Source organism: Pseudopodoces humilis, chromosome 10 (genome assembly GCF_049639895.1).
Source record: "Pseudopodoces humilis isolate 2021_Gansu_Grassland_sample_001 chromosome 10, ASM4963989v1, whole genome shotgun sequence".
Classification (NCBI taxonomy): Eukaryota; Metazoa; Chordata; class Aves; order Passeriformes; family Paridae; genus Pseudopodoces; species Pseudopodoces humilis.
Genome location: NC_142209.1, coordinates 14,063,393 through 14,081,964, shown reverse-complemented (window position 1 = coordinate 14,081,964; position 18,572 = coordinate 14,063,393). Strand labels below are relative to the sequence as shown.

The following is an 18,572-nucleotide window of genomic DNA, read 5'->3' as shown; positions in this document are numbered from 1 at the left end:
TGTTTGAAATGGTAGAGAGCACACTGCCAGCCTACCCAGGAAAAGCTGTCTTTCTAGCAAGGATGCTAGAAATAATGTGCTGGAGAGCAGCCTGTGGGATTCAGGCCAGCAAGACAAGTTCTGACCTGAACTTGAGAAAGAAACATTTATTCAGGGCACTGTGCTTGTAAAAACTACACAATAGCTTTAAAACTTAGTTTAAGAAAACAAAGTAAATCAACATAGACTGCTGGGAAGAAATGTTGATTAAGGACATTGTTTACAGGAACACAAAAAGATGAATAGCTACTAATAAATGTTGGGACTTCGCTCAAAGGCACTGGGGAATTTATGAAGATGATAAGGACTGGCTTAAGATAGAATAATGCAGTTTAATATAACAAAGACTGGTAAACCAAATGATCAACCTTTCCCACAATATCCTGAGGATCTGTTGTTCTAAGCCACACCATTCAATGACATTACCATTAACAATTTGGGGAAACTGAAGGATGGGGCTGTTTGGAGATAAGGACAAAGAAAGAGTTGTTACTGTGTAAGTGCCTTTAACATCAAGAAACATCATATTCTTTGAAGAGTCACTGAATTTTAGCATAGTCTCATTGAAACAATATGATAAGGTTTTCTTAAAAAAACAAATTTGTTGAAATTCTCTGCCCGAAGCTCTTGAGAGAAACTAAGCTGACACAAGATTAACATGTACATTCTTTGATATATTAATAAATTGCTAATTATTAGTGATTAATACTATATTAATAAAATATATTAAATGAAGGACAAAAAAATGCTCTATTTTGTTACACTACAGGGAGGTCATTGGTAGTGTACCACAGGGACCTGTGTTGTTCAGCATATTCTTAAATGATCTGGAAAAAAGAGTGATTATCGAGGCGACCAAGTTTGCTGATGATGCTGAATTATTCATGGTAATAAAAACAAAAGCTGACCGTGAAGTATTGTGGAAAGCTCTCATGATACTGTGTGACTGAATGATAAAATGGAAAGTTAAATTCTGTGCTGAATAATGGAAGTAATATGTGAGAGAGAAAACAAGCCAAAATATACATGCAAAATACTGGAATCTAAATAAATGGCTTTCTCAAGCAAAGAGTGCTTGAGTTGTGGGGGGCTCTGTGAAAACACCAGCTCAAGGCTCAGTAGGATTCAAACATGCAAATGAGATTGGTATTATATGAAAGAAATATAATATAAAACCAGAAAGCATTTATTATGAACCTATATAAAGCCATTGAGTGTATAACTTGAATAATGAGAACCTTTATGGTCTTCTAGAATAGGATTATGAAAGGTATAAAAAAACCAAAACAAATCATTGAAAGCAGGGAATGACTTCTAATAGAGGAAACATGAAATTTGCTGGAACTCCTGAAAAAGAACTGAAGACAGTATGATGGAGGTATATACATTCAAGAACAGCAAGTATAGGTACACAGGAAAAATAATCCATCTATTTAAAAAAAACCAACCCTGTACTAGTGGACATCAAAGGAAATTATCAGGCAGTGAGCTTGACACAACCAAAAGAAAATATTTTTCAGACAGTGATTTCCTAAATCACAAGACCTGTTGCTCTACAATGCTGTGGATGTCAAAAAGTGCTCAGGCAAATTCTTGGACAAGCTGTTCTCTGAGAGTGCGGATGCTGTATTAGCTCCAGCAGCTCCAGAGACTCGGTCTGGGACAATGTACAGCAGAAAATATCTTTGTGTGCTAATTCCTACAATTGTCCATGAAGCAAACGTTGTTAACTACTCATACTGCCACCGAACTACATAGATGGTTATTTATTAGCTGTTCTTGAAATAAAACAAAAACAACTAATCAAAGCAAAACATCTAATTGTATCAATGGTCAAAAGAAATTGTTTAGGAAAACAAAATATTGTTGCAGCAGTAAGATTACTGTGATTTTAAGAGAATGGAACTTTTGAACAGCTGACAATAGTATCTGCACTTAAATTTTAAATAGAATAAAATAGATAGAGGATGTTAGCCTGTGTGCTTTGTAATGCAACAGCTGAATATAGAGGGCTTTGCTCAAGGTATTTTGCTTAATGGTTGTCTCTTACTGGACATTTCAGCTGCCTTCTGAAAAATCTGATGCAGGGTTTCAGCAGAAAGTCGACAGTTCCCAAGGACAAGACTGTTTTTTGGCAACAATTTTTTTTCTGACTTTCTAAAACATAAGACAAAGCAAAACCACATTCTAGCAACAGAGAAAACAAATGACCAGATAAACAGATGATGCTATCACAGTATTCCAAATATGACAGACATTTTGCAAGGCATTCAAAAGTGTACTAAACATGATCTAATAGTATAAAAAGGCAAAACTACCTGAACAGGAAAGTGGAATACCACACTGTATGAACAACTGATCAAGAGGCTACCATGGAATTTTATTAGAAATGCACTGAAAGCTCATACCTTTTTTATCCCTTCTAAAATTAAATGCTCTAGGTAAAATCTTGATTGATTATCATTTTTACTGATGCTTTGTGGGAGACCAGAGTTTTGCTGTAAAATGTCACATCATTATTTCAACCAGATTTGCAGACTCAGTTCCAGTGTCTTTTCTGCTATACTCAACAGGTACTCCTCAGCCTCCTTTATATGGATGAGCTTCTAACTCAGAGGATAAACTGAATGAGTATTAGCTCACTTACTTAGATAGATTTTGGTAGGTGTCATGAAAGAAGGAGAAAAAAGAAATATTGCAGAAGACAAAAATAGGTTTGAAGATGGCATTACTATAAAGGCAAAGAAGGTAAGCAAATTAGGCAGTTAGAGAAATGAGATGGAAAACAGATTTTCCACTGATTGCTAAGAAGTGGAAGGATTAGTATTTCTACCAATACAAAAATGCATAAGATGTATTTAGATTTATAAGGGGGGAAAAAAGACAAAAATATTCCCAGTACAATGTGGCAACAAACAGGACTGAAGGCAATGGAAAATGAGAGAAACCAGCTATTAACCCAACCTCCAGTGGTGCAAAGCCTACTAAGTATGCAAGAATATACAGGGATTATACAGAGAGAGAGAGAGAGAAAGAAAAAAATATAAATATGCCCTGGAATTATGGAGATTGTTGTATGCACTTCTATGTCTCTGATGTCTTCAATGTTACTTTCAGCCATGATCATAGTACTTTATTATGTGTAATCAGTAAAGAGTGCCACAACCACAGACTTAACAAACAAACAAAACATAACAATGTAGAAGGCAAAACCCTTAAAACATAGCATTTGGTATGATGAGCTTTATATACAATCTAAGCAAATCAAATATCTAAGGAGGATTTTCTAAGACAGTGAATAATAAGTAACTTAGTCTAGTGGTCAGTGATGGGTACTGAAGACAATTTCTGCAAACATAAGTACTTGCAGGTATCCAAGTGATAATGGCATTTAGGAGAAGCATTATCAGTAAACTACTTCAGAGAATCAAAGTGACTTTTCCAGAACAGAACAACAAAAAGTTGCAGAGTAGAACGATAATTTCTACACAATCCCAATTGTTAAGCCAGTTACTGAGCTATTTGTGGTGTCAGAGGACAAGGATAGTGAAGTATTAAAGCATACTGAAATTTTTCCAGTTATGGATGTATGTATAGTTTTATAGTTTTCTGGTTCCTAGATTCTTTATCAGGCTCCATTACAATAGTTTTGATGATGGACTCCAAGGAATTTACACTAACCTGAAAAAAATTAAAGTGCAATCAAGTAATTGTCTACCTGCTCTAGCCATATTTTTTACTAGATCAAAATACAGAAATTACAGAAGACGTTTTGAATACCTTTAAACATTCTTCTGGGTTTGGGATCTTCTGAAATTGGGATCTTTTGGATTGCAATATCAAATTTTCTTTAATAGGAATAAAATCTTTGGCTTGATTTTTTGTTTGAATGCAATCCAGGGTTTTCTCGTGGAAAGCTGAGTCTTCTAGAAAATTTTCTATCAAACATTTGAAGATTTGTGATGAAATACTGAGATCAGGCAAAAAATAATGAGATAATATATATTTCGTAAATAGCCACGTACTTTGTACCCTGATGTGACAGTTTACAGAGAACCACGGGGACACTGATTTCTGTGAAGAAACAACCCAATTCCTCTTTATTATTTTTATGTAGCGTTAGCGATCATTTATACAGTCAACAGGTTATTTTCTGGGAAGTGACTGCGTAGCCGAGGGCAGCGAGCGATGGGACATGGCTCCGTGTCGGGGCTGGATCCCCGGCGCGGGCGGGGTGCGCAGGGGTGCCCGGGTCCCTTTGAACATCTCCCCAGAGAAGGGCCGGGCTGCCGGCGCCGGGTCCAAGCGCGGAAACTCTCTCCCTTCAACAGGTGGGGTCTGGCGGCTCAGCCGCGGCCCTGCCGGGGCAACAGGGAATGCCCACGGGCTGAGGATGCCCCGCCGCCCCCAGCTGTCTCGGGACTGTCCCGTGGCCGCCCCCAGCGTGCTCCCGAAGCGGCGCCGGGTCAGGAAGGTGCCGGGACCTGGGGTGGGGATGGCGCCGCCGCTCCCGCCTCCCGCCCCGGGCGGGGCAGCCTCGCACCGCCTCAGGGGCCGGCTCGGGCCGGGCAGCTGAGGGCAACAGCTTCACCGGGACTCACGGCGCATGCGCGTTCGGCCCGCGCCTGCGCAGTAGCGGAGGGGGACGCGGAGCGGAGCCCGGCACTCGGCAACGCTCGGCGGTTTCCGTGCAGGCCAGGCCGCCATTTTCTCTCAGCCTCCCCGTGCGCGGCTCCTGTCCCGCTGCCCGCGCTCTGTCCTGCTCGGCGATGGACGGGTGAGTGGGCACCGGGGCGCTGGGAGCGAGCGCAATGCCGCGCTTTGTGCTGCCGGTCGGTGGTGGGACCTGTCCCGGTGCCGGGCGCTCGCTGGCTGTCGGCGGGCGTCTCCGAGGGTGTGGGGAGCGATGAGCTTCCCGCCCCGGGACAGCTGAAGCCTGAGGCCCCACATAGGCTGGGAACGGGGCAGGAGGGGGCTCAGTCTCTCCGTAACGCGGGTCCCTCTGTAGGGTCTCCTGTTTAAATTGCTGAGGGCCTTGGGCCGCCCCCTGTTTAAGTGTAGTGCCCGAGACGTCGCGTCTCGATGTAAAGAAGGAGCGCGATCTACTCCCATCCTTGTCCCCCAGAGCCTCTCGCTCCCTCCATCTCCCCCGCCTTTGGCATCTCTCCCCTGGCCAGGGGGTGAGGAGGGGCGCGCTGCAGGGCTCGGGTTTGTTTTGGAGCTGGCTGGAGGGGAGGAGCGATGCCAGCAGGAGCCAGATGTCGAGCTCTTTTGTTTTCAGAAACTGCCTAATAAGCCCTTCGGCTTACCCCCCCTCCCCAGGTGGAAAGATTCCTTTGTATATGCAGTGGACTGGCTGTAAAAACCAAAGAAGGGAACATTGGAAGGAGTCGGCCTTATGGGACAGTAAGGGCTAGGATGGGCAGGCACTACACGCCAGGCCTGCTTTTTGTTGGTCCTGTAAAATGGGGCTGCTGGCTGTAGCCAGTGTAAATACAACAATTTTCAGCTTCCACATCTTCTATTAGATTGTTTACTCTGTTTCAAACAGAGAAGCCGTCTCTTTGGTATGCTTTAAGAATAGAACCTTTCAACTGTGAGAGTTCCAAAGGCTTTTTATGGTTGTGATTATAATGGTAGGAGTTACAACTCCTGTCTGAGAACTACTGTCACTAATGAGTACTACACTGTGGAATGCTCTCCCATATTCTTTTGTGTGTGTGTGTGTGTGGACTAAGGTTTCTTTTAGGATTGTGGTATAGACTAAGTGATGATGTCACAACCTCTAAGGAAAAGATGCACCTTGACATACCTGTTGCAGCATTTTTCATAGGTGTACCTCATTAAATGTCATATAGGTGTAGCTGCCAATGCATTGAGGATTTTTTCCAAGCTAATTAAAAAAAAAAAAATTGTTTTCTGCTGTTCAAAGAGTAGGTCAAAGGTTCAGCTATTTTGCTGAACTAGCTGTTTAGTTAATAGAGGTGTGTGAGAAATTTTTTACTTTCCTTTAAATTACTCTCTTTCCACCCTATAATCTCAGTCCAGAAACATGAGTTTCATAAATAAATTGCCTGGTAGTGCTGCATTGTAGTGACATTTACTTGAAACTTTGTACTCTTTGGAAAGGCCTATAAGCTATGGGAGCTCAGTGGCTTTTTAGAGTTTATTTTGTATATCAAACCTATATGTTCTTTGAACAAAGTTTCTTGCTCGGAGAAGTTGTTGCCTGCTAACTTTCTCATTATTTTGACATTGCAATACATTGAAAATCTGGGTTTATGAGGATAAATTGGTTGACTTATGTTCTTACTTTTTTTTCTTTTTTTACAGCATTGTCACTGATGTTGCAGTTGGTGTGAAGGTAGGATGTACACTTAACAAATAAGGGGGTAGAATGCTGATAAAAAACGAACTACTTTGCGCATCAGTAGTTGCATGTTGGAAGATCTTAACTGGTCATTGTGAGCTCATGTCTAGTCAGCCGTATATGCTTTATTAAACGAAAATCTCTAGAGGTAAATTGGAGCCTTTACACAAAAGACTTTCCTACACTGAACTGTAAACAGTGGTTCTGGATTAATGTAGTGGTATTAGCTTCTTACTTTAAAACTTGATTTATCATACTTTTTTTGAAACAACACTCCTGCATTGTTGCATGGGGCCTGTAAAAGTCATACTTTCTTCTGTCCCTCCACCTCCTTTTTTCAAAGCAGTTCCCACTGAAGTTAGAAAAGAAGCGATTATCTGTAATAGGCCAAAATATGGAAGCTAGAATTTGTTATGTAGACACAGAAGTGGGTGTTTGCTTTGCTGTACTTTTTATTTCTCAAGTTCAGTTAAGAATTTATCATATTTTTATAACAAGGAAGGGCTTCCAAATAGATGTTAATTTACTATTTATTGTGCTTTTTTAATTCAAATCTGTCACAGGAATTAGGTCGGTACTCTATAGCAGCAGAGTGGGAAATAATGCAAAGGGATGTGGGACAAGAGAACTTTAATGAATGCGTGATTGCAATTGTATTTCAGTGGTAAAAACAGAAATTTTCTAGTGTGTACAGTTAACTCTTCACATTTGTTCAGGGACTTTGTAGCTTGTGCTATGTACCTGCTTTTTCACCTGAAGCTGATCAGTGTTAACTGCTAAGCCCAGCTGTGTCTAGTAAGGCCCAGTTGCTCAGATTCAGTATTGGTCCTGCTGGATTTGGACTAGTTCTTATATAATACAGCCAGCCTGTAGATACAGCAGCTGTTCTGTCTGATGTACCTGTATAATGTTTCTGGGTAAGCTTGCTTCTAGGGAGAGCTGTGAGAAGTCAGTTACATAGATTCTGGACCCATCCAGCTCCATATATTCATGTAGTATTGGAGACAAGCTTAAAATCATTCTCTGAAATGTGAGTAAAGTGTAGTTATTAAGGTACTTTTGTGGGAGCAAATTACAATAGGAATACGAGCTGACATAATTATTTATCTGTTGCCTGGGAGAACAAAGTGTTAACTCATTAAAACTTAGCAACGTATTTAGTAGTTTGGACGGATGCTTGACGACGTTCCAAGTCTTTCAGCAGCAAACTGTGCTCCATGTGCACAGCTTCAGGACAAAAAATAGAAAATCATAAATTACCCTTAGTAATTTTTCTTCTTTCTAGTGAAGAAGTAGTTTCAGGTAGACCATGTTTTACTTGGATCTTAAATTCTGACATTTCTCACTTCAGGAGAAGTAAATGGATTCAGAATCCCTTTCACTCTTTACTGTAAGCAACTTCAATCTATGAGAATTTGAGTATTAAAAATATGTCCTTAGTGGGTAGTGCAGTTTTGGAACCAAATTTTAAGATAGTAGCCAGACCATGAAATAAAGATGTGTCAGATGATGTAACTGCTTTCTTGTGTTGATTGTAGAAGTTATATTATAAATATAAGAAAGAAGACAAGACAGGTGTATTTGAGGCCGTGATTAAAAAATACAAGGAAAGGCTCAGAAGTATCAAAAAGTTGTGCTCCTTGCTTGTAAACATGGACTTGCTGTCTGGTTTTTAAAAGAAAATGGTCTGTGCATGGAAGTAGTGCAAATAGATAAGGATGATGATGTCCTGAAGAAAGCTGTTAAATATGGGAGGAATAAACTGGATTGTATTCTGGAGCTTCTTTAATTATCTCAATATACTGGTAAGAATGGAAAATGGGATTTCTGTCTGAGGTATACAGTGCATAGTGATGTAATGCCAGCTTCACTCATGTTTTGTGGAAGGGCATGTGAAACATTTATCCTTATGGTGACTGTTCATTGCTCTTGATGGACTGATGTTTTAAAGTTGAGGAATGCTTTGCCTATCCAGTGTATATAAAAAACTGGGATCAGTCATGTGGCCTTCCATTGGAAGTTTTCCTTTTCATGGGGTGCCATGGGAATGTGTAAGGAGTAAGTTTTGAATCCAAGGAGTTGCATTAGCAGTTTTAATACTCTTCCAACACTGCTTTTGTTGTGACTGGATAGTGGATATGGGCAGGGATTTACCTGTGAGAAGTCACCTTATCCAGGATATTTTTTTTTATTTGATGCTTTCTGAGATTTTTCACTTAGAGTATATGTGCTGATCACCTGCAAAACATGTTTGTGATACATTCAATTAAACTTGGAGAAATGGATGATGACATATGACTCTTCTCTTTGGAAAATTTGCTTCATTTTATCATCATCAGTCATGTCAATACAAATTTAAAGGTTTTATTAACTGTTTTCTGACTGGTTGTTCTCTTAAACAGAAAAGTGGACATACTATATTTTTAAACCCATTCATAAAAAGAATAAGATAATTAGTGTAGTCTGGGTGTTTTTCAATTAAAGGAGGGCTTTTTAGCTGTGGGGACTGCATGTGGTCAAGGAAAGTGCAAAGTAAAAGGAATCCTTCCTTATAATGATTAATTAACAGTTTTATAATTGGAGTTCTCTACAAATGAGGGATACATTTGAAACTATTACCATTTATTTGTATTATATACTTGATTTAATTTAAAACGTTTTTGTTCATCTGATGTTCAGTCATCATTTGATTTACATATTGAGTCACCAGAAATTAACACCAGAAGCCAATACAAAACATAAAATGGAGGTGGAAAAAATTATGACTACAACTTGAAAACTTGGTTTACAAAGAGTAAATCTGGGGATTTGTACAACTCAAAATATGCAGTGGGAATACGCTTCCTAGCTCAAATCTGTCAGAAGAGCAGCATGCTTTAATTTCTGAAAGCATTAGAACACACCCACAACCCAGTCATCTTTTAAGTACAAATTAAATAACTCATACTTGATTTGGTCTGTAATGTCTTGTTTTGCTTATGTAGAACTCATGGAGGCAGGGAAATGTCACTGCACACAGTTCACCCCTTACATTACATTTTGCAAAAAAATGCAAAAAGGAATTAGCTTTGGCTCTCTGCTGATTTGTGAACTTGCATTGTATATAAGCAGTTTGTGCAAAGTATACTTGAATAAAGGAGAGTTAAAGATTCCAGTAATGGTAATATTTACATAGTTCATCAATTAAAAAAAACCAAAACAGTTCCTTGGAGAAAGTCTGTATATTTTATAGATTTCTTTGTGTGTAGTTTCAAAAAATTATCACATTATAGTAAATGTTCTCTTTTTCTTTTTAGAAAAGTACATTGGAGTTGCTCTATTCTTACTACATCAGGTCCTTAGTTTGTGGTTATATAGTTTTGAGTATCAGCATCTAATAACTGTACTTTGAATTGCTCTCTTGTGTTCTCTTTACATTATAATGCTTTAATCTTGACAACTAATTTGGCTCTTGGTGTGAGAGCCTTTTTCAGCTGTTGGATGTATGCAGTATATAATGTGTCTTTCTTCTGGAGTAATGAAAAGGATCTTTGGAGGGATATAAAACATGGTGTAAGGAATATATGTCACACAGGTAGGTGTAGGGAGTAACTCAGGTGAACTTCGGGTGCATATTGAGGGTGATCTGTTCTACTGTGTTGAATTCAGTGTGTGCCACTTCGGTCTAATGGATGATCTTTCTCCTAGATGGGATGGGTAGCTGTGCAGTAAATGGGGCTTGAACAATTGAGTCACTCATTTTGTGTATGTGCATTGTGTGTTTCACAATGGCTGAGGTGTTCTTCTATCTGACAGGAGAAAGAACCAGTCATTTCTTCGGTACACAGCATTTGGGAATTTTTTGACCTTCTTGATGCTGCTTTGGATACTGGCCAAAAACCAAACTTCAGCTGCCAAGCATGGACAGCCCCAGTTATAGCTAGGAGGGAAAACTCAATCCTGTAAACAGTTTTGTAATGTTGAAAGATGTGAGGATAACCTTCTGCCCCCCAAAGTCAGCTTCAGCCTTTGCAGTGCACTTAAGAGAAGAGGGAATTGGTGGTGTGTATTTAGTTGTTTATGTTTGGGATGGGTAGAAGATGCTAAGAAACACTGTCCTGGTACTTTCTAAGTTTCACAAACAGGAAAGTATTGCTTAGTTCCCCTTTTTCCTGGTTGCTGAAACTTAACATGGAGGAATATAGTAGTATGGGAGGAGGACAACAGCTAAAAACTGACAGAGACAGCAGCTGGTGGAGAAAGGGGGAGAGCACAAAGTAGCAATCTGTAATTACTCTTGAAGCATTGTCCCCTTTGGTTTTTTAACTCATGATCTGAAGTGTAGTCTTCTCTTACAAAATTATACTCTGAGCCTTTTTTGCTAGTAATGACTGAGATTTTTTTCATGATGGAAACAGGTAGATACTGTAGATGTGATGTGACTTTTTGTTTCAACTGAACGCTGTATAATGAATATAGGATTGAAAGAGTCTAGCAAGTTGTCAGAAGATAAATTTTCCCACTTCTAAAATTTAGTCTGAACTTATTTCACAAGCCTGTTCCTTTCTGTTTTTTACACATTTTTTTTTTTTGCCTTCACTGTTGTAATTTTGGCTACTTAAAAAGAAGGGAATAGTAGGATAAAAAAATTATTTTTTCATACAGACAAATGCTGTGTGATGGTCTGTTTTATTTAAAATGTTAGAATTAGTTTTGGGCTAACCTTGTATATCTAATACAATTGCTAGTAGATTAGACAAAGACAGTGATATGAGAAAAATGGGTTGTTTGTGAATTAGAGGTGTTTTAATCTTGTATTAGCTGTAATATTTTTAAACAACCTTTGTATTCAATAATACTTAGTTGTGCTAACAGCAGTAAGCAGCAAAAAAGATGTGTGGAGCATTATAGCAGTGTAGTAAGGCTGAAGTCTGACAATATGCAAAAGTTTAGAAATGGCATCTGGATTTGTCTTTCCAGCAGTGGTAAGGGGAACATGTCCATAGTTACAAAAAAAAAAAATCTTCTTAAGAATGAAAGATGTCTGTTAACAGTAAAGAGATCTGATAACAGTAGCTTCTATAAATTGACCCTGTTTGAAATGCCTTTCATATTTATTCTCAGAACACCTGACTCCAGTTATTTTTTCTTTGTACTTTTGGATTTTTTTTTTAATGCTTATTCTATCACTGTAATATATGTGAAAAAGCAAGGAAAGCTGAAAATGGAAAGAAAGGAAGCATGTTGAAACTTAATTTGTTCTCTGTAGTAAGTATGCAACAGTATAAGGAAGCTTTCGTATACCTGTTTGATAGGTTTTGATATCTTTCACTAACTTGAAATCACATAGTTTTCATTTGTAGCAGAACACTTAGGTTTGCATCTTAGTTGAGGGGGTTATACAAAATGAAATGCAGTCACCTGCACCATCTATGAAAACATGTATTAATACCAGTATGAAAATACCCTTCCAATTTCCTAGAGCTTCTGGCCATGTTTTCACAAGCAAATCAAGCTGCATTCCATTTTTCTGTCACTGTAGTACTTGTGGTTTCACAAGCTGTTAATGGGACTGTGATGTTAGATTTAGGGGTTTGGGTATTTTTTACAGCTGTGAGTGCACATAGCCATGTTTAGCTTTTCATAAAATCAGGTTTTCTGTGAATGCGTAACACAAGTATTGAATTCTAGACAAAATGGCATTAACACTTTTAATTTATTAGTGAAAGGTAGGAGACAATGGAGTAGAAAATACCTTCCATGTGGATCGCATTTTAAGGTGTTGAAACTGCTACTGAAGGACCATATCTGTGGTTATCTGTCTCAAAGGCAAAGGATGCATCCAGATGGCAGCTCTAGTGAGTTGTTCTCACCTATTCTGATTTGCTACCAGTCATGTACTGCGATTTGAGAGTAGTACTTTCTTTTCTGCTAAAAGTGGAATTGAAAGTCTGAAATCCTGGAATATTTTTTGTTGGTGTACTTCTCTTGGATGTTTGAAGCATTGACTTATATTAGGAGAGATTCTTGCCTGCGGTCTTTCATTGCAATTGAAAGTTTGGAAGTTTCCGAATGAGGCTGTGTGACATGCTGTAAGTTGAGATTTAATTCTTTACCCTTTGGCTTTTTGGTTTAATAGTCCATCTTGATCTTCTGGTGCTTTGAGAAATTTGTTTCTTTTAGACACTGTGTTTTGGAAACCTGGAGGTTTTTCAAGGATGTTGAGTTTTGTCTCCTGTCAATCTTAGACTTTTTTAATTCCCTTGATTGCTCTCTCTCCATTTCTACAAAGTTTGTTTTTTTATTAATGTTTTAATAATTTTCTCCTTGCTCCTTTCTTATTAAAAAATTGAGAGTGTTAAAATGACATAGTTTTTAGGCTACAGAAACAATATATGCTTGGCTGAGGAGAATATGAAAATAATTGAAGGTAAAAAATAACATAGAGAGTAAGTCTGTAAAGGTGGTCATATTGTATACAGTTAATACTGAATGAAAAGCAAGTGATGGTGTGAGTTATTAAGCACCCATGGAGTTCACAACCTTAACTGATTCCATGCCAATATAGTTAAATTGTGTATTCTTTAAAATAATTCAAGTGGGTGAACTCCATGCATATAAGGTTCTGGTGAAGTAATAGCAAGCTTATAGTTAAACTGTATGCTTTGTAAAATACTTATGAACCTGCATGAGGTTTCTTTTGAATATATAGACTTGGCTTGTCCTGTCCTGAATGGGCCTTCTGTGATCCTGTAGATATGAGAGGTGTAACAAATTCCTTAGGGTATTTTGGATTATGTGTTTTGACAATTGTGTGTGTAATCAGAGCAAAAGGAAAATCAAGTGTTTTTTCTTCACGAAAGATTATGTGAGGGTATATTTATGCAGTGTTTCATATAAAGATTTATCATGTTAAAAATGAAGCATCCTTTGAATTCTAATCGATCACATGTAAACTAAACAAAGTTTTATAAATACTATGTTTGGGGTTTAAAATGTGTTGTTCTGTTGTTTCAAACATCCAGTCCCCAAAGTTACTTCAGATATTGAAGCAGTGTATTTACAATGTGTAATTGTTAGAGGAGAGTAGTTTAATGTCTGTGTTCAAACTCACGTGGTTATTCCCCTCACATACCATCAGGTTTCTGGCTCTTTTAAATTGTTCCCAGATGTTAGAAATAGTATTTTACAATGCTGTTGGATTTCCTTAAATCATGAGATCTGTCTCCTGGCTTGTCATGCCCCTTAGGAAACTCATGCCTCTAGGCTGAGAATGACTGTGGTAAATGTGCAGTGCAGCTGAAGTTCTCTTACTCATCTTTCATTTGGAGGGGAGAGGAAAATGGGAAGGGCAGGAGCATCCTGTTTTTGAGAGAGGTTTGTAATATCAACAAATATGAATACCACAAATTAGAGTATTAGTAAAAAATGTATTTTTCAATATCTTTGAGTGTCATCTTTGTTTTGTAGTGGGAGTTTGAGGTTTTTTTTTTAGATGATACTGTTGACTTTTCAACAAGTTAACTGTTTCTAGGAGTCACCTGTTTACTGTTTCTAGGAGTACTGTAGTGCTTCTACACTTGCTTCTAAAGAGCTCTCTGTAATACACTGTTAGGTTAGGTTTAGCCATAACTTCTGATCAGAATCTCCATAGCCCTGAATTATTGGGGAAAAAAGCTGATGTGTCTTTGATGTAAACAGTTGTCAAAAAGTATTTTGATGCATAAAAGACTAAGCCCTTGGATGTAATAAAATCTGGGGAATGTGTGAAGTATTTAAAGCCTGATCTGGAATGAGGAAAATAGCAGACAAAGACTTCTAAATAGTATATTTTTGATTTCCTGAAATTACATAGCTACATAATATAATCTGTGATAGCATGAAGCTTTATAGCAGTCTTTTATGGAGGGAAAAATCTAAAATTCTGCTATGTAAATCCAGCCTGTATGGTGAGGGATTTTGAGTTAGCTTTAACTTAAAGCAAGGACCTAGGACATTAATTTGCTGAGCTAGGGGCTTCTTTTTCTTTGTTTAATTGATTTTGTAAATTTTACAACTGGCAGTAGATGAAGTAAGTATTCACTTTAGGATATTAGCTAAAATATCAAAATGTTGTCTTTACAGTATATAAAATAATTTTTGTATATATAATTTGAATTTTCACTTAAATATTCACTAAAAGTCTGACATACATGGTATATTTTTTGTCTTTTTTTTGGACAAAAATGTCAGGCCCTACATGTGAGTTTTACATAAATCCATTGATTGAAGCCATGCATTAAACATGATGTTTTCTGACCATGCATGGAAATGCTCTCATGGGGTCATGGGGGTGATAACATGGGCTTCAGTGAAAGCCCGGTATTGACACTCTGACAAATTCAGGGTTCATTCATTGCACTATGTTAGCTTGGCAATGCCCTTGTTTGTTTTGTATACTTGTATTTTGGTACATGCTGGTTTCATAAAGAAATGGTCTAGATAGCTCTGATCTGAGCAGTTAATTTCTGTGGAAGATTAATGTAGATTAATGTCCTTGACATTGGTAGGAATACAAATATGGCATTGAAAACTTGTGCTGTTGAGGACTAGATGTCAGAAGATGACCTATTAATAGTAAAATAGCAGTTTGTACTTACTTTGTTCTTAATAATATCTCTGCCTCCTGCTAAAATGGATATTCAATTAGTCTCTACCATGTTGCTGTAACAGTAACTTTCTATGGTGAAATATAGTAGTTGTTGTGGATTTTTATTTGTTTGTTATTTTGACTTAGATGTAAACAGTTTTGCCATCTCTGTATTTGTGATCCTCAGTATTGTTACACAATCTCAAACTTGCTTTGATTCTTTAGAAGATAGCAGTTTGCACAGAGAGGGAGGAGAGTTAAGTGAACGTTGCTCTTGGATCTTCCTTGAGTCTGGTTCTCTGTGCTTTTCAAAGATCTGAGTTTGGTTTCCTTAGCTCTGAAACACTTGATACAATTAGCTAATTTGGTTTAAAGGTTTGTATCTTTCAACTAGCAGAACTTCTGTGCTTGAGACTAATTAAATATTCAAGACGCTTGGAAAATTGGTTATGATTTTGAAATTCATGTGTCACATAGCAGAGTGATGAAGAGCTTTGCTTATGGAGCATAGTGTTAGTCCTTTTTGGCTTAGCACCCTCTAAAAGAAAATGCACATAAGACCAAAACCAAGCACCCCAAACCACAAATTGAATAAAGCCTTATTTCTGCTGAATAAATATGAGTAAAATAAATGTTTATGTCTATGTAATTCAGGAGGGATTGTGTTACACAGTAATGTCAGTCTAAGAGCACATACTGGCTTACTTGAGATGCTTACATGAAATTGTTTTACTAGACAACCAAGATCTTCAGATAACTCTTTTGAAGTAAATCTCAATAACCAGGCAGGTACTGCTTTTGGTTTTGTAATTTAACCACTCTGTGTTCATGTCTATCATGTCTGTTGCTGCAGAGCTGGTTTTAAAGTTATATATGGAATTGAAGTGCAGAAGGGTCTAGGCTGCCTATGAACTAACTAGAAAAAATAACCATGTATATCTACTAAGATCATTACTCACACGGTAAGAGAGATCTTTGTCCTTGACCAGAAGCTTGGGAAATATGTATGGGAGTGAGTTAGTAGAGGTTTGCTATACATTTGGGATTTCATGGGGAAATTGGATGAACGTTCCATGTATGAACCTGTACATCTGTGAATCAGACTTCTGAACACTATTTTTGCAGCTAAGGCAAATGTAGACCTCATGATACACGCCAGTGCAAGAAGTTCACATTTAATTGTTCTTCTGAAGCAAAAATGTTAAAACTTTCAAGTGCAATGACAAAATCTTGTGATCGACTGTGAAGGTAATCATGAAATGTAAAATGATATGTTCGTAAATGAAGAGAGAACGGTTTATGAAACACAAATACAGGAACTGAATATCCACTCTGTTGAGTAATTTGGTCTTCTTTTGGATTTTTCTGCTGCGGATTAAGAAATTAACAGCTTTTATGAAAGCCTGATTTACTAGGAACCAGAAGTTTATATAATCATTCTTGCACTCTTTCATTCAGCAGTTGCTGTTGTAAGTAACTTTCTGAAGCTGAAGGCAACTCATATTTGAGATACTTCAGAATTGTAAAGCTCCTACAGGTTTTGGGAAAAGCATTCATTTGATACTGGGGTTGCTTCAGATATTTTTGAAGTAGTTGCTGTACCATTGCAAATTGATGCCCGTCATATTAAGGGGGGAAAAATGCTGCTGAATGATCTTAATCAGCTGAACTGTGAGCAGAGTCAGTGTCTGCTGCTACTTCTGCCTATTCAACTGAGCTGGCCAGGCTGCAGACAGGGCTCCCAAGCAAAGCTAGATGAATACTGCAAGTAGAGAAAACTGCACTTACGCTGAGTAACCTAATGCTGCTAGTAATCTTCGACTTTGCAGCATTCTACACTTGTCAATATTATGTTAGAAAAAATAGAACATGTAAGAGAAAGAATGGTTATGTTTCAAGTTATACTGAGTACCTCTGTGTGACATCAGTAGTAAAAAGCAATGTAGTTAGAATAACAGAGACTTTCTGTAACTTAGCTATGCTGTTTCTCAGTTCTATCTAGCTAAATTTTTCTTAGTTATATCTGATTAGAAATGCTTCCTTACATTGAAAAGGATAAGACATGGTCCTTCTCATGGTTCTACCTGATCTTGGTATTAGGCATGATGCAATCTTAAGGGAACTCTTGCTGATTTGATAGACACAGCTTTATTGCTTGCTGTGTACCCTTACAAGCTTAGAGCATTCAATAAACTGTACAGAGATTCTTCAGAACTGATGTTGAAAACCAAGTAAACTTTAATGGCTCTATTTGTGCGTACACGTATATAAATTTTAACATACTATTCTCTGTGTGGACACAGAGTGCAGTATGAGAAAAAGGTAAAGGTTTGATTTTTTTTAAAAGTCTTTCAACTGTGCTGTCTGTGAATATAATAGTCTCAGATGAATCTATTATGAAGTGCCCTGTAAAACATATTCATTAACTATTCTTGATTCTCTTGTAGTGTCCACAACAGAATTAAACCTATTTATTTTAATAAGGATGAGTAGAAACTGGTTTTTTTTCCTCATTACATTTTAGCAGTGACCTGGATTAGTCTTAAGGATGCTGCAGAAATACTTTTGAAGTGGGAAAGAACCTATAAGAAATTGAAGATAGTATTCAAACGACAGTTTAAATATTTTGTTTATTGAAAGAGCATATAAAAATTTTGTAGAGAAGTCTTGAGGGTGAAGAGGGTTGGAGCATAAAAGAAAAAAAGAAAGAAGGTGTGAGAAGAAGCACCTCTTCAGCTGTGTTAAATGCCCATCTTACAAACTATCTGTGGAAAGGGTTATCTTGTATGGTTTCAATATAAGCCCTCCTCTGATTTTTGCAGCCCACTTTTAAGTCATTCATTAATTGATATTTGTCATGTTTTAAGAACTACAATGAAGACATAATTCCCTGCCCTAAATTGTGTTTTGCTGAACAAATGAATGTCCCCAAAATTAAAACTGATTTCATTTCCTGTGAACATTAATTTTTTTTTTAAATAGGGGTGTTAAAATTGAGCTAAACTCATATTTCTATTTGCATAGATTTCCCTTGTAGTTTCAGCTAGATATAATAGTTTAATATATATGTGTATTAAAATATTAAAACTTAAATTAATTTAAATGTTATTGAAGTAGAATAAATATACTTAATTATATTTTAATTTGAAATGCTGGACAAAATTATTGTTCAGCAGTTCTCATTGTTTCCAGAGATGGCTTCATTTCAGTGGTGGGTTAAACAACTGTGCTTAAGCTGCTCTCATTTCAGATTGCCATGTAAATATTCCGCTTTACTTAGATTTCAAATTGTTGCACTTATCTGAAAAGAGGAAGTATCATCTTTAAAAATCACAAAATAGAGGAAAAAAATCTCTTACTGTCTCTTTCTTTTTAGAGAGGATCTGACGAACTTCTTTCAGGCAGTGTACTCAGTAGCCCGAACTCTAACATGAGCAGCATGGTAGTTACTGGTAAGTGATGCCCTTTCAAAGGAGAAATCTATAATTTATACTTGGACTCATTTCCTGTTTACAAGGGGAGAACACCGAAACAAGAATCCGTTGTGCTATAGAG

At 37.4% G+C, this 18,572-nt stretch overlaps 1 protein-coding gene across 5 annotated transcripts in view; it reads left to right on the top strand.

The window, feature by feature from the left end:
* Positions 1 to 4,602: 4,602 nt before the first annotated feature.
* PTBP2 (polypyrimidine tract binding protein 2) overlaps positions 4,603 to 18,572 on the top strand; it is a 48,333-nt gene continuing 34,363 nt past the window's right edge. For 3 of the 5 annotated variants that reach the window (XM_005520958.3, XM_014250838.2, XM_014250837.2), the window contains exons 1-3: positions 4,692 to 4,816; positions 6,373 to 6,403; positions 18,394 to 18,469. In XM_005520958.3, coding sequence (XP_005521015.1) covers positions 4,809 to 4,816; positions 6,373 to 6,403; positions 18,394 to 18,469 — 115 coding nt within the window. In that variant the 5' untranslated portion in view covers positions 4,692 to 4,808. Of the gene's footprint in view, positions 4,817 to 6,372; positions 6,404 to 18,393; positions 18,470 to 18,572 lie in introns of all 5 variants that reach the window. The other 2 variants (XM_005520959.3, XM_088060327.1) reach the window with 2 other exon arrangements.